Source organism: Terrapene carolina, unplaced genomic scaffold (genome assembly GCF_002925995.2).
Source record: "Terrapene carolina triunguis isolate 2854851 unplaced genomic scaffold, T_m_triunguis-2.0 Scaffold374, whole genome shotgun sequence".
NCBI classification, from domain to species: domain Eukaryota; kingdom Metazoa; phylum Chordata; order Testudines; family Emydidae; genus Terrapene; species Terrapene triunguis.
In genome coordinates, this window is record NW_020664725.1 from 17,450,181 (window position 1) to 17,474,784 (window position 24,604).

The window sequence follows — 24,604 nt, forward strand, 5'->3', positions numbered from 1 at the left end:
GCCCTGTCCTGGGCTCGGGAGCGACGGAGCCAGCCCTGCGCACCCCAGTAGTAACTGCTGCCCTGTCCTGGGCTCAGGAGCCGGCCCCGCACACCCCAATAGTAACTGCTGCCCGTTCCCGTAGATGGCGCTGCCCTGTCCTGGGCTTGGGAGCGACGGAGCCAGCCCTGCGTGCCCCAACATGCTAATCAGTTTTGAATGTCAGCATCCCACCTCCCCAGCCCCTGGGAAAACCCAGCAAGGTCACTACTTGGCTGGCAGCCCCTTAGCCTCTGTTGGTGCCCGCCCTGCAAACCAACAGTAACGCAACAGGCCGTGCTTATCCAAGCACCGCACAGGACTGACTCACTCCAGCATCACAGCCTGGGGAGACCGGCCCCACTCAGCAAAGCGAGCAAAGGGGGACCAGCCTGAGGTCACACAGCTCGTCCGGCAAACCCAGGAATTGGAGTCCCACTTCCAGGCTCTAACTAGGAAGATAAATGACCACTGCTGCCCTCACCTGGGCCCACTAACCACGGCTCTTGCCTGCAGGTGAACTAAAAAGCCCTTTGATAGAAATAACAAGCAGAGATACAATAAACTCCACTGCTGGGAGTGCAGCAGCAGCCAGGAAAGTGAGCCTGAGACACGACCCCTGGGGCCAGCCTGTCTCTGCTCCCCAAACACCTCTGATTGATCACTGCTGCCTTCTCCTCCTCTCGGCCGAGCCAGAGCAACATGGTTACAGGAGTGAGAGCCCTGCTGGCTCCTGCGTCTTTGGCAGAATCATGGCTACAGTGCCAGCTGCACAGACCCACCCAGCCCTTGGGGACAACTGCAGAGACAGTCTGAACGGCGAGGGGCACAGGCTGCCAAGGGACGTGGGGGAGTCTCTACCCCCTGGAGTTGGGAACTCAGGATTTGATGTGTCTCTGTATGTGAGATGGTCTGGCTCAGCCAGAACTCTGGGCAGGATGCAGGAATCACGGGAGGGGTTTCTCTGGCTTGTGCTGTGCAGGACGTCAGACTAGATGGTCACCGCGGTCCCTTCTAGCCTTGAATCCATGGAGCAGAGCTGGCCGGGAAAGGATTGTTTCCTTCTGAAATTTTCAACACAAACAAAAATGTTTTCATTTTTGTTGCAAGTTTTTCTTTGAAATTTTCTTGTGTATGTATGTGTGGGGGGGGGGGGAACGAGCAAGCTTTGATTCCCTCCTCCTCCCCCTGATTTTTCAGCACAATAATGGAAGTTTTTCATTCACATTCCCATTTGGTTGAAAAAGCCACTTTCCATTGACAAAACATTTTGACAGAAACAAACAAACAGTCTACCAGCTCCACCAATGAGGCTTCAGACAAACCTGGCGAGCCCCCCTGGGATCAAGGGCACAGGCCAGGTGCTCTGGGGTTTGTTTTAGCCTCTGCGGTGAGGCTCTCATTAAAGCCACCACAGGCAATTGCCTTCATGACTGTTGCGGCAGGACAATGACACAGGCTGCTCCAGGGCTGGCCGCAGCAAGGACCAGCAGCCCTGTAGTGTTTGGTTTGTCTGGAAAGCCGCTGTCTGCATTTAGCTGGAGGATCCCCAAGTCCAGTCCCAGGCACGCTAGGGGGAGCTGTAATAGCTTCTCTGAGCTGCTAGAATAGGGGACTTGCTGCTGGCACCATGGCAGCAAGAAACGGTCAGCTCCTAGTTCAAAGATCTCCCTGGGGATTCTTCATCCCAGGCTCAAGGTACTCCTACCAGGGAGTTACAGCTGCTGTTGTCAGTCTGCAATCTACTGGCAGGCAAAACAGCGCCTGCACAGAACTGCACCCCGCGAAAGGATGCCAGGCTCCAGGCTGGACTGGGAGAGGCTGGGCAAGGCTGCGGAGAATGGCACAGCGAGACAGACCCGACTCTGCAGTGAGTTCCCCTGGATTGGGAGGAAAATGTAAACTCTCCGTCCCTGAGAGACGCTTACCCCCCACCTCCACCCCAGGAATGCTGGGAAACCAGACAGGGTCGGGCTTTCACATCCAGTTCCACCAGGGTGTTTCACCAGCTAACACATCCCAGGCAGCCTATCCCAGATAGCCCAAGATCACACTGGACACGCCACACTAGAGATTGAGGTCTGCCTAGTTCCTATGCTGATCTCATTGGATGTCACTGCTTCCCAAGATGAAATGGCCCTTCTCCAGCTGTGGATTGTGCCACCAGCCAGCCTAGATGACCCTGGGGTGTCTCCATGGCTCGCTGCACAGGAGGCTGCAGCAAGAGTCTTGTTTGGCTTGCAAAAGTTTCTCACTGTAGATCAATCTCAAAAAGGAAAAGGAGGAAGTACACATCAGAGCCTAAGTTCCCTACCGCACAGCCTGGCACACAAAGGCCTGTCTCAAAGCACAGCGAAGTCACTGTCAGTTTCAATGTGCCCACACGAATAGCTGATCTGTAACTATGGAAAACCAGTTTGCCCTGCAGCTGAGATCAGCTGTGCTTAGATGGGGACTGTAGCAAATTCCCTTCTTTGCACCGGTTGTAGACATTTGGGGAACATATGAGCCCCCCAACTCACTTCACAGAGAGCCCCAAACAGCCATCCGGTGGGACGAGCACCTCAGCTGGGTTTGAGAGTCCACACCCCTGAGCTGCTGTTTATTGGATTGGTTTGGAAGAGGGAGATTAATCTGGCGGAGAGCCGTGAACTGGCTTATCCACAGCCACTGCTAGCACGCTGCCACCCGGGAGAAGCAACGATGGACAGTCGCCGCTCTGAGGTGGGTGGATTGAAATGGAGCACTTTGCAGTGCCCAGAGAGGCTTATGTTGCCGGTTAACTTTCACTGAGCACGTGGGGAATGGCAGGAGGCCCTGGCCACTGCTTCCATCTGGGGAGGAGACGTGGCTGTTCCCTTTCCTGGGGCAGTGGATGCCTGAACCACGCGCACACAGATGCCTCCTGCCAGAGGTACCTGGCTCTGAAGCGTTGCAGATGGAGGCTCCATCCAGGGAGGACGAGCTCGAAGGCTCAGGAAAAGAGTTTGCTTTGACACGGCAGCCTGCCTGCAGCTCTCTCTCTCTCGGGTCCGTCTGCTTGTTTATCCACTTTGCTGCTGGCTGACAGTCACAAGTGCTCCAGCGTGATACCAAGGTACTGCTCTTCTGCTCATCCAGAGGTGGGAGCCTCGCTACCAGCCAGGGACGCTCCCCCATAATCAAATGGCTCCAAAAAGCAGCCGTGTCTCCTCTGAAGGGTCAGAACCCGACTCCTGCAGTCTACTGACGACGGTTCCATGGAGGGGTAGAACTGAGGGAGTGGGGAGAAACCACTGGCTCGGACAGTGATGCACAATCGAAAGAACAACCCTACAGGCTGTCCCAGGGACACGCACTCTCCCGTCAGACTATGCCTCTTTCCCACGGTCGCTACTCACTCCCCGCTCTGCACAGCCCTCTCTACTCCTGACCTTGCCTGTTCTCACTTGGTGGCCATGGTTTCCCCAGCCGCCCGCTGTGACAAGCGACATGGCTGCCTTTGCTAGCAGATGAAACCCAATAAGTGCTGGGTGGCGCGTGCGAGAAATGGGCCTCCCAGCCATTGAACTCAGGGGGGATACCAAAGTCAGGCCAGGCTAGCGGTGCTGGCAGGTCTGACGGGTGCAGGAGGCCTGCGTGACACGCGCGTGGTGGGTTTCAGTTCAGCAAGTGCCCACACCACCAAAAGCACCGTGGCTTGGACCCCTGGTTGTCAGTCTCGGCCAGGGAACGAACGGGCCCCAGGGACCGAACTCTGCTCTCCTCCCAGGAGTCACATCTCCAGGGCAGTGTGACCAGGCCCTGCACAGCACCTGCCCTGTGGATAAACAGAGGGCGCTGGTCTCCAGGGACGTCAGTCTGGCACCTTTACATTTGCATGAGTTTTGTTTTAACACTGCTCTTGGTTGTGAGCTTTAGAATTAACTCTCCGTGGTACACAGCACCTAGCTGTGGGGAACGTCCCTAGCGTGTGTACACCGGGGTTGCACCTGCAGCGCTGGGGTCAGGGTTTGTTAGAGAACTGCTGCCGAAGGCTCACACCAAACGTTTCTGTAGGGGCTACAAACCAGCCACTCTCACTTCCTCTTTGTTAATTTCAGGTGCTGACTGGTGCAGAGGTACAAACAAAGTATCATTATAGGGCACAGTCCTTTCCACATCAGTCTCTGCCAGCTGAATTTTGCGGTGGGTGAGGGTTAAACCCAAAATCCTACACCAACCAAACACAACAGCAAGGGGGGAAACGTAGCCACCACACAGGCCTTTAGAATCCATGTCCCTGTACCGTGTCTTTCTGGAAATGTAACAAACACACCCGGGCCCTGGTGCCTGGCAGGCTGAAGCCACTAAAAGTCCTCCCAAGCCTCGTAAGACATTACCATGAATTTCTCTCTTCAAGTTGCCACTAAGAGGATTTCCATGGGGAAGTCGCTGAGCTCATTGCAAACAGCTCAGAAAGGATGAAGCTCGGCAAAGGGTCCGTGCGAAACTCTCTCGGTTTCCTAGGACATAGGGCACTCACCCCGGTATCGTTACACAGACCGCTCACGCACCCCACGACACCATCCCATGCTCACGTCAGCTAGGCGACGGGCGGGAGACGTTTGGGAAGGGGCCAGGTTCGGGGTCACCTGGTCTCCACAGGCAGGCCTACAGTCACAGGCGCTGGGGTCTCAGCCCTCCTGGCACGGGAGGAAATGCAGGTGTGACGTTTACTGCTCTGGCCCTGCACAGCATGGAGCGCGAGCTGCTTGGCGCTGAGAAGCTAAGAGCTCTGGGTTGCTAATAGCCGGTAGCTCCTGGGCTGCTCCTGTCTCTTTGAGGAGCTCGCCACGCTCAGCCTGTCGCGCTCGTTACCAGCATCAGCCAACCTGAGCTCTGCTCTTTATGCAGCCACAGGGAGTGGAACTCTCCAGCCAGGGGTCCCTGGTGCCCCTCTGGTGAGCCGTCAGTGCCCAGCAGCGGGAGGACTCTCTGTGGCAGGGCAGCGGGATGGGAGAAGGATGGTTTATGGACTGCGACAAGGCTGACAAGCATCAGTTCCCACCTCAGATCATTGGGAAGAACGCACAGGGCCGAAGGGGGCTGCCCGCTCAGGGACCGGCAATAAAGTCACCAGCTCAGAAACAAATCGGTCAGTGGGTGATGCCGCCTCGCTGCACGGAGTGATGCCGGCCGGAGCGGGCGTCATGGTTGCAGAGTGCATGCAGCACTAGACTAGCCGGTGCACTCAGACGGGGCAGCGCTGCTGGCCAGAGAGCCTGGCTTCCGAGCTTGTTGTTATTGTGTTAGGCAGGAGCTCAGACTAGGCGTCCTAGTGCCCCTTCTGGCCTTAGATCCATTAATTATTTGGGTTGCTGTAGCACCTGGGAGCCTGGTCATGGGCCAGGACCCCACACCCAGAACAAAGAGTGTCCCTGCAGGGCCTGCAGCTCACCTGTGGATGCCTGGTGAGTGGTGAAAATGGTGCCACCTGGAACAAAAAGGGACAAAATGATGAAACTGCAAACCGATGAATCTTCTGCAGAGAGGTGGGTCCCTAGTGAACCTATGTAAAAATGAGCCATACCAGTAGACGTGCAGGGGAGACGGGCTTCACCATGCAGAATCCCCCCACCAGATGCCTGTTCAGGGCCCCATGTGAAGTGAGTTTGTTGGCTCTCAATCCCATTGTGAGTGGCCAGGCATCCACATCAGAATCACCACCACAGTTAGCCCCCGAGTGGCAACCGGTGCCCGCAGGCCAGGTCTGCATGGGCCACAGCCCCGACGAGGAGGTTCCTATGGGTCACGGTGGACGTGTAGGAAGAGATCAATACACAGAGGTGGCGATTCGGCACCTTCCACCAGCACCACACTCACCCGGAGCTGGAACGAACCGAGCAGGGAGGACTGAGAGGAGAATGCAGCTCTGCAAGTCTCACATTGCTGGGGTCTCCTTCAGTTGTTTCCAAAACACTCTGGACAGGAACACCCAGCTCCCTCCCCACTGGTGACCAGAGCCCCGGAGGGGCCTGTGCAGCTTCTGTGTGCAGCTTTGGGAAAGGCCGGGAGCCCACCAGAACATAATGCTGCCTGAGGCTGCACTGGCTCTTCCACCCTCCTGGCTGTTTGCTGCCAGGGACCAGGAGGAGGGAGCAGGGACCCCAAGGGCTGGTGTGGAAGGGCAAAGTGTTTGCCTGTCCCCCTGGCCCCCCAAAGAGTGATGCAGAGAAACCCCTGCAATGGGCAACCTCCCTGACTGCGATCTCCTCTAGCTGGAGTGTCCCACGGGAACTCCTCTCAGCAACTCCCTCGGCCAGCCCCTGGGTGCCATGCCGGGCTGCAGGGACATGCCTGGCTGCAGCGCTCTGCTCAGGTCTGGGCTGGTGCTGCCCGTGTCATTGCTGACTTAGAGGCAATTCATCTGGATTTAGATGGGACCCCAGCCTTGGCACCACGACTCCCTCATGGCCGTGTGGCAGTGCCCAAAGTGGGGGTGAGCCCGCCTGACCTTACTCCCCCAGCAAGGCTAGCCAGCAAGCCTGACTGCCTGCGCTCGCAGGGCTTCCAACAGGACACCATCGTCTTCACCTGCCCCGTTCCCCAGGGCCAAAGGGGTGAATGAGCAGAGGGTCAGCAACAGCCTGGGGAGAGTTACCCTGGAGTGCCGACTCCCAGCCCCTCTCCTGCTCTCACCACCAGACCACCGGGCAATTAACAACAACGACTGGCACTGTCCTGATCAGATCACTAAGCCCCCAGGCCCACTGGACTATTAGACTGCTGCCCAGACAGTAGCGCTAACCCGTCCCGCCTGCTCTCTCATTCCAGGGGCAGTTCCCTGTTGCTAACAGACCGACAGTCTCCAGGGGCTGCCGCTGTTTCAGATAATGACACTTTCCAGGTGCTGGGGAGTTTTGCCTTTGGCCTTTTCTGAGCCCCTGGAGTGGTCAGGCAGGACCTTCCAGTGCTGAGAATCAAACACTGGACCAGACGCTGCCCCACGACACAGGCCCAGACGGGCAACACAAGAGTCAGGCTTATAGGCCAGTGCTGATGCTCTTCTTCCCCTCCGGCCTGAGAGGAAGCCCTGCCCACAGACCAGCCCCCACCAGGGTCAGAGCCCTGCCGGCTGGGTTCCTAATCAGCGAGGAGAGGGAGGGAGTTTGTCGGAGCCAGGGAATAAAACCACATTTCAGACAACCTGGACGGATCATCTCAGCACAAAAATCCCCATGCTCTATCGCCGCTGGCCAGGGCTGCCTGCGTTCAGACACGCTGGAGCTAGCGTGGCTCTGAGGCCAGTGTGGAGAGGGGCCCAGCTTCGCCTTGCAAAGCGGGATGTATAAAACACACACACGCTTCAGCGTTAGGCAGGGCCATCAATCTGCTTGCACAGCACTTGCTGGCCTGCGTCTGGGTGTGGCACCCATCTTAGGAGCCCTCCATTGCTGTAGTTCAGCAAAGCACATCCAGGTCAGGAGAGTCACTGCGCGCTGCTCCAGCCCCCCAACACAGCCGGACCCGTGGGATCGTCTCCACGCCCTTCCTCTGGGCACCGAGCACAGTCAGCCGTCTCCCGCCCCAGCCAGTCGGACTCTATTACCATACATGGTACAGTGCTGCCGGGAGCTGCTCACATCAGGGGAGAGGAGCCAGAGAGGCTCTGTGCCGCACTGAGAGCACAGAGCAGGAACACGGCTGCAGCTGCTGGGCTCGAATAACGCAGACAAGAAAGGGGCCCTTTCCGAGCAGGAATTCAATTCCCTGGGTGACAGATGCAGAGACACGCTGGCGTTGAGTGGCTCAGCCCTGACAAAGCCTTCCCCCGACTCAGGAGACTGAACCTCTGTCTAGCCAGAGCCGTGGTCACACCCCTCCCCCCGACTGCCCCGGCCTTGTCTCCTTCTCCTTCTATTGCTGATGCCCCTCTGGCCAGAACGGCATCAGGGCTGCCCATGGCGGATCTGGGTCCTAAGTCTCCTATTCTCGGCACTCTGCTCCCTCCCTGCCTCCTCCATCAAGGAGAGCGTGCTCGCTGGCAGGGCCATGGTGCTGCTTTGTACCCAGGAGCGCAGTATCCGGACGGCCGAGCTGGGCACCAAGATACAGGAGCATAAAGTGGCTTGCGTGGCTTGAGAGTCAATGATAACCTCACAGCCTCTTGCTGTCCCCGGCTTGCCATGGTGACGCTCCCTGGCCTGGCGACTGCATCCCCCCAGTCACCAGAACAGCATTCACTCCACGCACGCCCAGAAGGGCCAGCAAAGGGGCCTGTGCCCCTCCCCTGGCACTGCACAGCACGAGGCAAGTGCTGTCTGCGTAGCCCAGGCTGGAAGTGCTGACCCATCACGAGCATCCCTTTGATGTCACATTGGTGTGACCAGCCACCACTGTTGGTCAGAAGCCGAGATGCACTTCCAGCCGGAAATGCCCCTTCAGCACCCCCGTCAGACCTCCCACACCTAGAGCGGAGGGGTATGCATTGCTGGCGAAAGTCGGGGGTACTCTTCTTCCCAGCAGGGGGAAGGGAACATTTGAATAGTCTCTACCCCCAATAAATAGCTCCAAGTGGGGGGCACCCACACCCATCAGCCAACATAGCTCCATGGCTTAGCACAAGTCCCACTGAGGCTCATGGAGGCTCGTGACTCTCTATGGCTCCTACCAGTCACTGGACCCCTCAGGAAACATCGTGGCATCTGCCACGAATGCCCACGTGAAACGTCTGTTGGTTCTTTAGCAGGACGGAAGGTGCTGGTGGCTCAGCCGTAAGTGGCAGAGCTGGGGGTGAAGGAGGGTGAAGTTATAGCCCCTGAGAGCCATGCGGTTTCTCCCTCTCTCATACTTTGCTTCTGGGAGATTCCCCCAAGCAGGAAAGCATTCAGCCACCAGAGGGAACTGATGAAACCTGCTCACTGAAATCCACCTGACGGGGGCTTGGTGTCAGGACCGAAGCTGCCGGTCCAAGGCTCACTCGAGGCCCAACCCCCAGGGCTACCTTTGGGATCCACTAAATGCTGGCAGCCATTGCAACTCCCAATGTGCAGCCTGCTGGGGTTTGCTGCCCCAGCTCCGGAGAAGCAGTGTGGGTCTCAGAGAGGGGGAAAAGGGATGCAGAGCAGTTACTGGAACCAAGAGACCAAACCAAACAAAGCCAGGGGGCGAAGAAAATAAGGCCAGGATCATCCCAGGTGGAACCTCACAATGTCAGTGGAGTTACCCAAGGGTACGTTTGGCTCGGTGTATCTGTGTGTTCTTACAGCCAGAGGTCTCGGAGCAAGCACCTCCGTGGCGGCCCTAGCAGCTGGCATCTCCTGGATACGGGCGAGGGGTCTGGGAAACAAGAGCGGATTCCAAACCAAGACAGACAGGCAAATACCAGGACAAAACGAAGGGAAGGCGGCGAGTGCAGTGTACATAATGTAAGTAACCCGCAGGGAGCTAGCATGGAATAACTCCTCAGGCAAAGCAGCGAGCTCTCCTTCAAGGGGAACGTATCGCTCACACTACATAATTCAGTTTGGGTAGAAACACTTCCCAGCCCTGCGTGGATGTCAGCACTTATGAGAGAGAGAACAGGGTGCTCTCCTCCGCACGGCCCCATCACCCTGCCCCTCACTCCCCCGAGTTTAGTCCTTTCCAAACAGAATTAGCTACATGCCATCACCTGGGCCTTCCTCAGCTATGGAGTGACCCAGCTGACCTTAGTGGGGACAGCTCCTTCCACTCACAACTCTCTCCCTTAGCTAAAAAACAGAAAACACCCCAGCCCTTAAAACGTCTGAGCCCTGTCCTGTGAGGTGTGAGCGCTCGCATCTCCCACCAGCACGGAGGGGACAGGGACGGTCGGTACCAGGGAGCATTTTCAGAGTTTATTTGCTGGCCATCGAGTCTCAGTCTTTAAGAATCTCATTGGTTAAGGCCCAATTCTGCAAAGGATCGTGGGGAATCCCACTGCAGCCAGCAGGAGTCAGCCCAGGAGAAAGGGACAAACTGCTGGGATCCCACCACCAGGTCAGGGCCTTGGCTTGTCAGCGCCTTAGAGCAGGGATCTCGGGTGGGTGTAAAGGGGCAACGGAGTCAGCCCCTGGGTTTATCTCGGTGCTGTAAAATGTCAGTGCGCATTGACAGAGTGATAGTCATTCTTCATAACAACCCACCTCCCATCATGATCTGTATCTTCCCTGCACAAAGACCAGGCCATTTTGCAATGAACACATTCTATCCGAATAGGCTTTGGTTTAACTTCCCTTCCCTGCAGTTCCCGCTGCTGCCGCTCCCAAGCTCCAGGTTCGGTTCTTTCAAGCGTGCAGCAGAACATGGGGATCGGTCGGTGCAGCCTGCCCAGGCAATTATCGTTATATGATGAATCACATCATTTCATGTCATTCCTGGGTTAAAAAAACCACCAAGCAAGCCCAACAGCTGATGCTCCAGTAACGTGTGGCCTTGTTTTCTGTAGATGGCTTGGGTGATAAGTAAACAAGATACTTTAAAAATATCAAATACTGTTCTGAGTGTAATGTGGAAACTATCGAACTCAAAAGGCACAGTGTGTATCGTGCAAAATATATAACAGAGCGTAACACATGATTTATTTCCATGAGTCAAAAGTCGAGCTGAATGAATGGTGCTAATTGAATCTGATGTTCTATTAATAATGCCATTGTTTGTAGAATAAATTATTCATCAGGTACATATTTTGCATGATTTGACTACCTCTGTCGCTGGATCATGCTCACTGAAAGACACAGCCCATCAATGATTTATTACGCGTTGAATATATTATCTGACAAGTACTACAGCTGAGACGTACCCCAGCCCCAGTGGGCCCAGCTCCCACTCGGTCACGTCAGGATTATACCAGCCTGACTCCACGGAAGTCAGTACAGCCTGACTCTCACTTACTCTGAAGCCACTCCACACCTTCTGGCACCAAAGCAGCCTTAGTATAAACAGACATCAGGCGCTGGGGAGCTCAGTGAAGCAGCAACTGCAGACTTGGGCCCAGGCACTGCTGTGACATCACGTGTCACCAACCCTATTGCAGCCTGTAATCACACCGCTTTTCAGCCAAACCCCGCCCACCTTCACAGCCCACACGGTCCTGGGGTGCTCACCGCGCAGGAGGCAGCAAGGACATGGGGAATGGGTTTTAACCAGGCTGCACCTTCGCCAGTCAAATTACACCCATGATTCCCGTCGGGGGCTGGCCCTGCGCAGTCACTCACACCCCACTGAGCCTCTGCCAATTCTCAGCGGGTGCCCACCACAGAGGGAGCCAATCACCACACTGGGAGGTTCTCTGGGCACCTCCAGCCGCCCAGCACCATCCCTCCCCCTTTCAGACCTCAACCCCCGCCCCCCGGGGTCCCCCTGGGTAGCATCCCAACCCCTGGTTTGCCTCTGCCCCCAGAGCCCTAGCACCATGCTAGGGATCCGTCGTGTAAGGAGGTGCCCTTGGGATGCCCGCCATGTTACCTTTTAGGATCTAGGGCCTAAATCAGCTCGTTCCGTCACTGGGCCGACGACTCTCCCACAGGGCCGGACTGTGCCCTCCAGGAGGGGGAGAATCCCAGCCCGCCTGTTGCCCAGAACCCAACCCTTGGGTTGTGCTGCGAGGAAGACAAAAAAACCTGACCTGCCTCACCAATCCGGAGGTCTGGGGGAAATTCCTTCCCAGCCCCAAAGCAGTGACTCGACCTAGATAATGGGCTGACTGCTGGAATCCAGCCAACGGGACATGGCCCTGAGCACAGGGCTCCTAACATGGCTCCCAATCTCGTGCCAAACCCAGAAATCCTGTGCAGGCTGGAAAACTCATGGGACCCGGCCCATGCTGTCCTTTTTGCCCTCCTCCATCACCAGAGCCCCCAAGCTCACCCTAGCTAGGCTCAGAGCCTCCCATAGATTTCAATGCAGCTGCCTGCTTGACACAGGTAAGCAGGATTTGCACCCTTGCTTGCACATAGGTATTTTGCTTTTGATGGAGGAAAATCGTTCAGTCGTGAATCTGTCATTATCTCGGTTTGCTCTGGGCAAGCTACAAAAACAACAGTATCTAACAAGTAGAATTATCCCTCTAAAGGCTCCTATGCTGATAACTCATTAATGACCTAAAAATTGCTACAAGATAACACTTTCCATTTCACCAGCCTGTTAGCTCAACACTTGCAAGTGACCAGCTTGTCTCATATGGAACATTGTGATATCACTTCCCACCCCTGCCCTGCCTCTACTGTCTTCGCAAAAGGAGGAAAAAACACTATTCAAACTTCAGCTGATAATACTTAATGGTCATAGATGTTCTCATCTTCAAAGCACTTTGCAAACATTAATTATAAGCCATTTGCAGATGCAGATGCAAACTGTACACGCGCACGCACGGCAATGTAATTAAATACATGCACACCCAACACTCCCTGAGTGCATATATGATACATACACTGTATACCTCACCTCTGTGTGTGTGTATGTGTGTGTGTGTATATATACAGTAAGCCTATGGGAAAATGCTTTCTAATACTATAGACTATAGAGGCAGTTTGTATAAAGGGTTCTGCAGATGAATTAGCTCCTCTTGGGTGCATGGAGAGCAAACCTCCAGTCTCCTGCATGGATATTTGCATCTGGTATCTCACCTCTAGCCTTTCTGGGACTGGCATAATGCTTTGCACTGGAAGTACCTGTGAATTAATGCTAGCATTTCCTACACCCATTCCAGCCTTTCCCTCCCAACAGCCCTAAAACTAACAGCACATCATCACCAACCTACAATCCTCTCGCCAAAAGTCCCTGCCGCTTTTTCTATTTCAGGGATTTGCAATTTGCATCTGACCTCCTCATTTTCACCTTCCCCAGCACTACCGAGGGGGAGGGAGTGCTCAGCCCTGGTACTATCATTCCTCCCTCTCAGACACCATTTGGGGCCCCACTGCGATCCAGTTCGCTCCCCTGGAGTTACTCCGGGTTTGCACTGAGCACAATCAGCTCCTCTGCTTACCAAGGACCCAATTCCAGTCTCCCACTAGCAGATACAGATGGGGAAGGGCTCAACGAGAGGAGTCAAAGAAAGCAGGATTATCCTCCTTCCACAGAGAGAACTCGGAGAGTCGTTATTTTGGACTATAAATAAGCCAGTGGCTCTCCAGGAACGTGAACAGCTGTGCTCTGATCCTGGCAGTTAGAAGGCAACAGGGGGGCAGGTGACTGGCTCTTGCTGAGCATGGTTCCAGGAGCCCTTTAAAAACAATAAATATGGGAGAGCACCTGAGCACAGAGCTCCGCCAGCACACAATGAAAGAGAGCGGCCGAGACAGAAAAACTACCACAGCCTGACCCCTTCGCTGTCCCGGACACAGGCAGTTCCATTCTCCCCACCCCTCCCCAGCATCTCTCTGTGCACACAACACAAATTCACATTGCTCCTGGCGGGACGCTTGCTCAATTGCTGCCACTGCGAACCAGGCCGATAGTTTTCTACTTGATCTTTTCAGAAGTCTGAAGTTTATCTTAAAAAAATAACAACAACAACGCTGCTGCGGCCTGAAGTCCCATCCGGGCTCCATGCTGGATCCCTTCCATCCTCCTGTGAGTCCCTCTATAGGCTCCTGGTGAGGTCTGTGCTCCTAGTAACTTTCCATTACTCTCACACACCCCTGCCTTCAGACAAGAGGAGCAAGTGTCTTCTCCCAGCACTCCCAAGGAGGGTTATTTTGAATAGATGATTGTTGAGTGCTTATCGCTCAGCGCCTCGGGCCCAGCAGAGACGTGACAAGCCGGCTAACTCACGGTGGATGCACGTACAAGAGGCTTTCCATGACAGTCGTTTTATAGTCCAGCACAATTCAGAAGTGGGATAGCCAGAACCCCGTTTGTCACAGATTAACCACGTGCTCTGGGCCTGGTTCTCCCTGCCCCAGCCATGCACACCACTGCAGAGCAGGCTCAAAACTCTAGCAAATCAGCAAGGTACAGGGTTGAGTCCCCAAACTGCAGGCCAGCGGCGCCGTGGGTCCTATGTGCCCAGTTACCCCACACACACTTCTACTTTCCCACCCACTAGCACCGGGCTGCCCTGCGAATCAGCTTCCGCTATATCCATTACACAGACTAGCCATAGATATATGGGGGGCGGGAGGTGACATGGGGGATCAGGGAGCACATTCGTTCGGGGAGACACTGTTTGTTTAGATCCATGCCACTCTGTGGTTCAGCTGAGCCAGTTACAGATGAAATGAAAAAGGGCTTCAGTTCTCAGGAGACATCTCTTCAGGCTGAGTCGGTACAGCCAGCATGCTGCAAGACAAGTGTCCCACATGGAAAATGAACAATACGGCCTTGTGTTTCCTGCTACACAATCAGTGATGTATGTCTGGGGGGGTGTTTTGCAGCATCAGACAGCCCCATCGCTGGTAACAAAATGATTTGTAGAGAACGAAGCTCTGGGAGAGAATGACATGCTGGATCACATTTTCTGAAGCAAACTCTACAATGATGCCAGATATTTTGCATATGCAAATAGCTTCATGCAATTTGTCATGCTCATGTAATTGCACGTGAAGATGAGGCTGGTCTCACTACATGATCTGCACACTAACATAGTCTGCACGCACACACACACACAAGCTGTTGTGCACATAGAAACAGGTTTGGACAAAGACTCATGGATACAAAACCATGAGTGCAACCTTTGAGGCCTCTTGGAAAAATCTGTCCCATTGTGTCAAGTCCCTGAGATCCAGGGGACACTGAGCTCCAAGAAGATGCAAGTTGTTAGCAGCAGAGGGGGGACGCAAATGCGACTCTGTCGAATCAAATGGCACCTCCCTTCCCTCTCACTCACTTGCCCAAGGAATGAGATTTTACCACCTTATGCTCCCAGCTTTGGGCTTTGGTGTATCTTTGTGCACTGAGTTGATGACCCCTATTATTTCCCAAGTGATTACAGCACATCGTATTTTGCATAGTAGCAGGTGCATCCAGGTTAGGGTTGAAGGTGCTGGCGTGGGGAACATGTCCATAGTCACACTGCTGAGCCTTAGAGCGGGGAGTAGGTAGGCACCTGTCAATCTTGTGGCAGGCCAGCATTGTGTTGAGGGCCTCGGCCAGGAAGCAAAGAAATGCTTCATCTGGTTTCACATGTGTTTTCTCATCCCGTCTCTCACCACACAAGTAACTGAACTACAAGGTGGTACGTACCTGCAGACCCATGTCAGGAAGCTCTGGCAGACAAAGACCGCACAGGACAATGGCTGTAAGCTAACACTAGACAAATTCAGACTAGAAATAAGGCACACGTTTTAGTAGGGTAATTAACCACGTGGACAACTTACCAAGGGACGCGGACATTACCTGAAGTCTTTAAATCGAGACTGGCTGTCTCTCCGGACATTCTGTCCTACCTCAGCCAGCGGTTCTGGGCCTGATGCAGAAATCCCTGGGGAGGTTCCCTGCCGGTGCTAGGCAGGAGGTCAGACTGGATGATCATCATGGACCCTTCTGGCCTTACAGTCTACACATCTATGCTGTGCATGGCAAGCCCAGGGGGAATCACTCTGGTTTGTGACACCACCAGAGCCCTGAGATGGATCCATGGAAACGGTCAGGTCAGTTCCCACCCAGTTTCTAACTCGAACCCACTGAGGGGGAGGGATAGCTCAGTGCTTTGAGCATTGGCCTGCTAAACCCAGGGTTGTGAGTTCAATCCTTGAGGGGGCCACTTGGGGATCTGGGGCAAAATCAGTACTTGGTCCTGCTAATGAAGGCAGGGGGCTGGACTCGATGACCTTTCAAGGTCCCTTCCAGTTCTAGGAGATAGGATATCTCCATTTATTTACATTTCAACCTCCTCAGACCGTTCCAGTCAGAATTATGGCTTTAGCTGGTGAGGGGAAAGACCCGAGAGGAGCTAGGCAGAGTGGCAAGTAAGGATCAGTTATTTAATACGGACATAAATAAATGACATAAATAAACAAGACGTGCCCCTCACCAACCTGGTCACTTTGCTTGTATGTTGCATCCTTCCCCCCACCCCTATCTGTCTTTGTCTTTTTAGACTGCAAGCTCTCCAGGGCTGGGCTGTATCTCCCTATCTCATTGTAGAGCACCCAGCCCAGTGAGCCCCGATCCTGACTGGGGCACTGCCAATAAATAATATTAATAGGTGGAACCCAGGCAAAGCTAAGTGGTTTCTGCCCTTACACGTAATGGCTTCCGTTTGTGGTTTGAATCCAAAACTCCAAATGAAACGTGGGGGCTGATGCAAGCCCAGGCTAGGCAGAACCAAGAGGTCAGATATTGAACTAAAACCTGGGGAGATCTCTGCAAGGCTGTGGGGCACACACACACCCTGGACAAGCGAGTGCACCCACTTACACCAGCCTTAAGTTTGGTCCCAGTAGGTCTGATCACAGTCACAGCGTTGCTACATTGTGGTTTGTGCATTTGAAAGGCAACATGAGATTTTAATAAAAAACATCAGTTAACCTCACACAGAAACTGTATCTTGGCCCTTTTGCAGTAAACCCTCTAGGACAAGAGAACACTTGATTAGATACTTTAAACTTGCAATTTGATTGTAAATTAAAACTATCTGGGGTTAAAGGACAGGACTAGGTCAGCACAAGTAATTCATCCCTACAGAGTGCCCTTGCGTGCCCAGGTTTACACCCAAGTAACTGAGTGCAGAACAGTTGTCTTCTGCCACGTACACAGTCACGGTCAGTGCCTTTGCACGCTGTGGTTGTATTTGGCTAAAACACTGGGAGGTTGGGTTCTTTGGCTAAAACACTGTGGAGATTGGGTTCTTTCCAACAGTTGTATTTTACAGTTTGAGGCACAGCCTCTGGTAACTTTACAGCTCTGGAACACGGGCCATTCTCTTACGCGTTGCTAGCAGCGAGGTTTTGCTACATGCATTAAGTGCACAGCTCGCTCTCAGTTGCCTGGGGGATCGCCAGAAGAGCTGCAACATTTTTTTTTTTAAGTCAGAGATTTTTGTGTGGATTTCCTCTTCCTCCTGCTCGTGCGGCAGTTCAGACTCGCTTGCTCAGCATCCCGTCGAGGCCAGAGCCAAAGCTCACTCAAGTCAATGGACTCCAGTTTTCACAACTTCAGCAGCAGCCCTAAGGACAGCTGGCAGAATCAAAGGAGCAGACTTCCCTACCCGAGCAGTCCCTTTAAATTGCAGGCTGTGTGACCAGTGGGGACTGTGGCTTTTGAGAGACTCCATGTCACAGGACTGCCGTCAGCAGCACATTATGAATTAATTTAGTTTATATATCCGTGACGGGCCAAATCCCAAAGGACGTACCGTCAGATTTTACTCAGTCCTGGCTCGGGCAAAGCTCCCATGCACTGCGTGTAAACACTGAGAAAGGGCTTCTGAAATGTTTTTTACTGAAGCAAACACTCCCCCAGGCTTGTGCAATGGGCACATACTGGATAAATACTGACATACATAAATATCTCCCCGGTTTGTCTGACCTCACCGCAGCCAGGAAGGAGGGCTTGGGAAAAGACCACGTGGGTTTAAGCAGTGTACACTTTGTATTGCAACCCTAGGGAGCAGCCCAGCTCTGGTAACCCTACACCAATCTGGACTGGCTCTGACAAATGGGAAAAACTGTTTTCTAACATTTTTTGTGCCTCTTTTCTCCATTTGGTTCCTGGGGGTTTGGTGCCAGAGTTCCATTTTTTCATGACATTTAGCAAATTGGGTATTTTTCACATTGAAACTTAACTTAAAATTTCATTGTTCTCACATTAAAAGTCATCTTCATACCAATTAAACTGCAGAATTGTCACGGTTCTCACTAGAGAAAGAACGGTATCATTTTGGAGTGAAAAATGAGCCCATTTCTCCCTCAAATGAGTATATTTGTGTGAAATGTCATGGGCTTTTCATAAAATCAGACTGACAGCTGTTTTTGTGAGACTGGAATAAAATGAGAAAAGCAAAAATGTCAACGGTTGTGCAAACATTTCCTACAACCCGATTACATTGCACGGCCTCGCGCCTTTAGACTAAGCTGGCCAAGCCATGGCGCTGTTATTTGCCTCTGGTACATGCATCCCTACAGTAGGGCACTGTATAAATCATGAGAATAGCTGCGGAAGGAGAGTCTGTATTACCTCAGGCAGAACTGCCCCAGCCATCACTGGGTTCTTCAAACCAAACTGTAAGTTTAATAAACACCATTTGTAAATGTTTTTCCCCTCAGTGACACTAAATCTGTAACCATCAAATATTGCTAAACCGCAAACACACAAATCCCCACCAGTCAGGAAGGCAATGTAGTTCCATCTGACTTTAATCAAAACATGTTTTTTCCCTGTTGTATTATAAATAGAGATCTAGACACACGGGAAAACTGAGCCGAGCTACACCAGATGGACGACATTCTCCTTTCCCTCTCGCCTACAGCCAGCCACAATTTGCAACAGGGCAGTAAAACGTCATTCACCTTTTTCACTGTCATCATCATGGAAAAGCAGGCAAGTAGATTTTGTGCCTGGACTGATAAATGCTTGTGACAATTTTGCAACCTGGGCTACACGCACGCACCAGGATTCTGATGCCATCGCAATCAGTTAGCCACCAGAACACCTTGATATGCCAGTGCAGAACCTTATAATCCACAGTCACCTATGCAGTGATTCTTGCTTTCTGACTATTCATTGGTTCCTTGTGGTAACAAGGTGGGAGATAAGAGGGCACAAGGCAGTCGAGAGAGAAAACTCCTTGGCCAAGGCAGCCTTGAGATCACATTCTACAGATCCAGCCAAGAAAGGGTGGAAGCGTTCTATTGGCTTGGGTTTGGGTGGGGGTTTGGTCCAGGGAGCAGAATTCCGGGGTACTTTTGGGGACAATATCTTACCAGAAACAAACCAGGGCACTCCGCAAATAGGGTCTAATCCAAAGCCCATTGGAGCCAATGGAAAGATTCTTGTTGACTTCAGTGGCCTTTGCATCAGGCCCTTCCATTTGCAGTGTGACACTACAGCCAGCATTTGTAAGGACCAACTTCCCCTGTGCTCACCACGCCCAATCACCAGTAATCCGGACGACCTTTTCATTCATTTAGCTATTTCCATGACACTCATTGCGATAGCGACTTCCCCCTAAAATCCCCAGGAGTGAAGATCCTGCCTGTTTCTCTGGAAGGGGCGAGAGGGTTTGTTTGCTTTGCTGTTAATATTAAATCATAGTAACTCACCTTTCTTCATCATCTTTTGCCAACGACTCCCAGGATACCCTGTAGGGCCAGTAAGTACCATTATCCCCATTATACAGATGAGGAAAACTGAGGCTCAGGGAAGTGAAGCGACTTGTTCAAATGTCACACACCATGTCAGTGGCAGAATCAGGAATAGGACCCTGGAGTCCTGGCTTCCAATCCCTAGTTACTGTGACCAAGACAACACAGCCTCCCCATGCTGTCTGCCCTACTTTCAAAAAAATCTCACACTCCCTTGTGATAGCATTCACCACAGAAATGAGAGATCAACAGTGCTTGTTGGGTCATTACCATTACTCTCCTTTGTGCTGCAGTAGCCTTAGTCACACATCAGGCCACACAGTGTATGTTATCCAACCCCGTGCTAACGCAGGGTCAAGAGTTGAGCTGCTGAAACAAAGCTTGGCCACATGGTGAACAAATCATAGGCCAAACAGGAGGGCTTTGTTTATTGGGCCCCACTTGAGTTTTCTTCAAATCTGACATTTGCAGGAGCCCCTCCCCTTGCTGCAGTGTAGAGCCCTGGCCAGCTACGCAGGGACCTACCAGCCTCCAGCCTGGGCAGCCTTGCTTTCTCACTGGCTTTAGAGCAAGAGGCACCAAAGCACCAACCACTGGTGGCTGTTTACTTGGCAGAGGCCTGGCTCCCTCCTCATGCTGAACCACTCAGCCTCCAGGCCTGGAATTTATCCGCTCTCAAACTCGGCCTCCAGATCACAAAGCAACAGGGTGTGGAAGGATGCACGTGGCCTTGTGAGCAGCACTGGACTGGGACTCGGGAGATCTGGGTTCGATTCCTGCCCCTGACCCGCTGGGTGACTTTGCGCAAGTCACAGTCTTGACTTTGCGCAAGTCACAGTCTTCTCTGTGCCTCTCTCCCAATTGTAAAATAGGGAGAACAGTCCTGCCTTTGTAAGTGCTTTAGAGCAGGGGGTGTCTACAGAGCACATGGGGCCAGGGGCCCTGACTCAGCTAGGGCTTCTGGGTGTTACCATAACCCAAGTGATAAATACACTCTTAGGCGTGTCACTCCATGCAATGCGCGTAGGCTCAGGCTGGCTCTCGGGGAAGGACTATCTGCCTGTACAGGTAAACCTCCAGTTCCTAGTCACCCTTCATCTCTCAGGGAGAGGACAGCACTAGCGAGAGGTTATCTCCACGCTGCACAATCTTCCCCTGCCAGAGGGGAAATCACTACCTAGCATCTGCTCGAAGAGGCTGTGTGGCAGCAGAAGGCTAATGGGGAGCAGGAGGGGAGGACGTGTGTTATGTCTGCAACGTCCTTCCTGCAGCTCAGCTGTTCATGGCCACATAGCGAGGGGGCTCTCATCCCAGCACATGGCATGGGAGTCATCATCTGCACCAATGCAAAGTCAGGGCAGAGCGCGTGTAAACGCTGCCATTCCGATTTGTGCACACTTTGCACTCACGCCAATGGCAACACAAGGTGCCGAGCGTGTCTGCTCCGCCAGTGCGTTCCCACCGAAGGCAGCTGGGTTCCGCTGGTGCAAACGAGAGGAGCGTTTGTTGGGACTTGGGGTGTCTCTGAAGACAGGGATGGCTGAGTCAGGAGGAGAGTGCCTCCAGCTCAGAGCTAGGCTGTGAATTAGAGGCTGGTTTGGTTAGAACCCCAATGTCTCCTCCACGCCGTTCATTTCTCAGCTCTGGCACTTTGGTTCAGGCCTCCAGGAAAGCTGGCATTAGAGGCACAAGCCTACATGGGACGGAGGCCAGAGTACACACATACACGCTACCCCGCCTCTCACACAACCACACCAAACCACGCCCAAGGAAGGCAGATATTTTCAACTTTATGATCATGGGCTCACTGCGCTCTCTGTACCTCTAGCCTACATGCCACCCTCAGAACAGCCCTATACCGAACATACTGAAAGTCATAAACCTCTCTCCCCATTTCCTTCTTTCTCCTCAAAAATCCCCCTTGTAATTTTTCATTCTCTTCGCGTTACTGAGACGGGGAGGGGTGAAAGCCAGACAGACAAACACCATCTCTTCTGCAGGCTGATTAGCCTCTTAACAACACTGAAAACGCCTCAAGAACAAGACAGGTGATTTGTAAGAGACTTGAAAAGCATTTTAAACACTTATTTTTAATTGTTTCAAATAGATCAGCCCGTCAAGTCTCAGCCATCAGAATTAACGCTGGGCAGTCACCTTCTTCCTTCAAGAGTCCTCGGGACATCTCCCAAAGCTCAGACCGAGTTAAAATCTCCAATTTCCCCACAAAGCCCCAGAGCCCTTGACAGGGCTGCTCAGTTGCCCGAAGGAAGTACGAGTGTACGTGTGGGAACGGACATTTGCAGCTATGCATGTATGTGCTCTTCTGCCATTTCACTTCAGCATCAATTTGGCTTCTCATGCAATTGTTGTTATTATGTCTCTTGTTCCTAAATGGTAGATTTCCAGCCTACCCCCTTGTAACATGCAAGACACCACCCATAACTTCCCAGGTCTGCGCTGATTCATGTGCTGGTAGGATGGGAGACACAAGACAGCTTTTGCTAAGATTAATTTGTCACTTGCAGGCTTGGGATAGCTGCCAAAAGCAGAGGCTGCTCAAAGGAATCCTAGTGCTCTTCAGGAGACCCCGGGATCCAAACCTCAATACACTGAGTGATCTAATCTCAGAGGCCACCAGAAGCCGCATGGATTACTTGTGATTAGGGTCAATCAAGAACAATGAGATCACAAGAATGATCACAGATCACACGGGACAAAATTACCATGAGACTCTGTTCCTCCTCCCCTGGCCCTGAGCCCTATCCTTTTCTAATAAGATCGCACAAAACAAGTCTTCTGCAGGTTTTTTCCCCTGGCTCCCGGCAATCATGTCCTAATACATCAAGGAACGGCTGCCAAATCAGTGTGGAGGTATTTGACTTGGCCCTCAGTCCTCAGCTCGTCAACATGACGTGCATCTCACAACGTAGAACCTGGCAGACCGAAAACAGCCAAGCTAGTCTGTTATCCGAGGAGCATCTCAAATGGGATTATCGCTGTGCTAACAGCAGGCTGCATGGAGCAAGCCAGGCTGGGAAATAACAGTGTCCACTGCGAGGGAGAGGAACAGGACAAATAAAACTTGCCTCTCGACGAAGCCAAACCAAGACATTGTACAATTTGCTGCTGGGAAGTGGAGAATCTGTTTAGGTTGTTTTTCATAAATGTTCCCTCTATTCGTTTGTTTAACACCTATCGAGACCACTGTAACGACTATCTTACACAAATACACCTCTACTGCCTCTACCTTTTCCTGATATTCCCCATGTATCTGTTTACTCATCGGTTGCATATTGGCTAGAGCCTGGATGGCGAGTTCTCTGGGCCAGGAACTGCTGGTATCATGCAACAATGGATAAATAATACTAATAAATGTTACCTGATATGATCTGGTTTGTAATATCTATGTCCTGGGAAGCAGTGAAGTAAAGGCGTAAGGTATGCTAGTTCTACCCTCTTGCTGATATTGACAATATTGGAATACTGTCTTAGTCAACAGCCTGTCAAAGAATCCACATTCTTGCCACTCCCTCCAAAGTAATTTGCTCTCATTTTAAAAAGAATGGTTGCTTTTAACTGCATGTACATAAAACCAGACAGAGGAGAGAGACAAGTCCCCACTCCATATCCTTAGCATTAATGGCAGCACAGCCAGCATAGAGACAGATACACACGACGCATCTCCTCATTCCTGAGTTCTTCTAGCTGGTTCTGATTATATTCATGCTTTGCACTGTACTCCTGGGGGGAAAATTCTGCACCACTGCGCATGCACAGAATTTATGTCACCCACAGTTTTATTTGCTTCCCCGCAGAAAAATGAATTCTGACGGGGAAGCAAAGGGAAGCCACAAGAGCGACCCTCCCGAGCAGTATGTTTCAGGTGCCGGGCAGCCGGCAGAGAGGTAAATCGCTGTGGGGTAGGGGCAGGAGTGGGGAAGACCCGGCTGGTGACTCCTACCCTTGCGCTGGGCTCAGCCGCTAATCCCAGCTGGGCAGGACGGAACTTCCTCTTCCCCTGCACAGCATCAGGGGCTGGGTCGGACTCATCCCCAGATTTCTCCCCAAGCTGCAGGAATCTCTGCAAACTCCCTCCACCCCTGCTTCCTGCATCCATCGCTCCTCAGCTGCAGGGAGAGGGAGCCCTGAACAGGGAGCTGCTCCCCCATGTGCCGAACCCCCATGCATCCAGACCCACTCATACCCAGACCCTCCCACCGAGCCTCACCCCCCGCACTCAGAAACACCTCCCCCCGATAAGCCCCACGTCCCCTGCACCTGGACCACCCTGACGAACCACCTGCACCCAGACTCCCATCCCACCGAACCCCAACCAGCTACACGTGGAACCCCACCCCACTGAGCCCCACTCCCCCAGTACCTGGACCCCCCACTGAGTCATCCACACCCAGACCCCCCCTGCTGAGCCCCAACCACCTTCACCTGGACCCCACTGCAGAGTCCCATTACCATTGCACCCAGAACCCTCCAACAAGCCCCTGTGCATCCAGATCCCCCCCGCACCCGGATCCCCCACTGAGCCACCCGCACCCAGATTGCCCCACACAGAACCCTCTCAACCCACACCTGGATCCCCCCACACTAACCCCCTCCACACTTGAATCCTGCCTTTCCGAGCCTGCCTGCCCACACCTGGTGCCCCTGGCATGGAGATGCAGGGCCCTGGAGTGTTTCTGGTCCTCGTGCTGTGTCAGGGGTGGGTGCCCCTCACCGCTGAGTCCATGTCCCGGGGAGGAGCTGCACCGTGATCTCCCATCTCTGTGCATCCCGTGGCCTGTGCTCCCCAATGCCAGGTTGGATCCTCTGCATTTATTTGACAAATAAAATTTGCAGAATTTTACAGAATTTTAAAAATTTGGCACAGAATGCCCTCAGGAGTAGCACTTATTCATGCCCCCGTTTGAGCAAGTGCCAGAACCAGTCCTTGAATAATTTGCAATTATGGAAAGAAACACCATGAGGGAGGAATAGATTTAAGTTTCTAGTTTGACATATTTAAGAACATAAGAACAGCCATACTGGGTCAGACCAATGGTCCATGTAGCCCAGTGCCAGGTGCTTCAGAGGGAATGAACAGAACAGGTAATAATCAAGTGATCCATCCCCTTTCGCCCATTCCCAGCTTTTGGAAAACAGAGCCTAGGGACACTCAGAGCATGGTTTTGCATCCCTGCCCATCCTGGCTAATAGCCATTGATGAACCTATCCTCCATGGAAGTTGAAAGTTGTCCCCATTACAGAAGTTTAAACTACTGACAAATTCACACCTATGTGCGATATTTTATCCAGGCCGAGATGTGTCAAGCAATCACACGTAATTAAAACCTAAAAGTAAA

At 52.7% G+C, this 24,604-nt stretch overlaps 1 protein-coding gene across 1 annotated transcript in view; it reads right to left on the reverse strand.

The window, feature by feature from the left end:
• The window catches only part of LOC112111709 (FXYD domain-containing ion transport regulator 6-like), a 51,051-nt gene extending 27,108 nt beyond the window's left edge, over positions 1 to 23,943 (reverse strand). Inside the window, exon 1 of the mRNA XM_026657891.2 lies at positions 23,901 to 23,943. Within this exon, the coding sequence (XP_026513676.1) occupies positions 23,901 to 23,916 (16 nt within the window). The 5' untranslated portion in view covers positions 23,917 to 23,943. The remainder of the gene's footprint in view (positions 1 to 23,900) is intronic.
• Between the last annotated feature and the right edge of the window lie 661 nt (positions 23,944 to 24,604).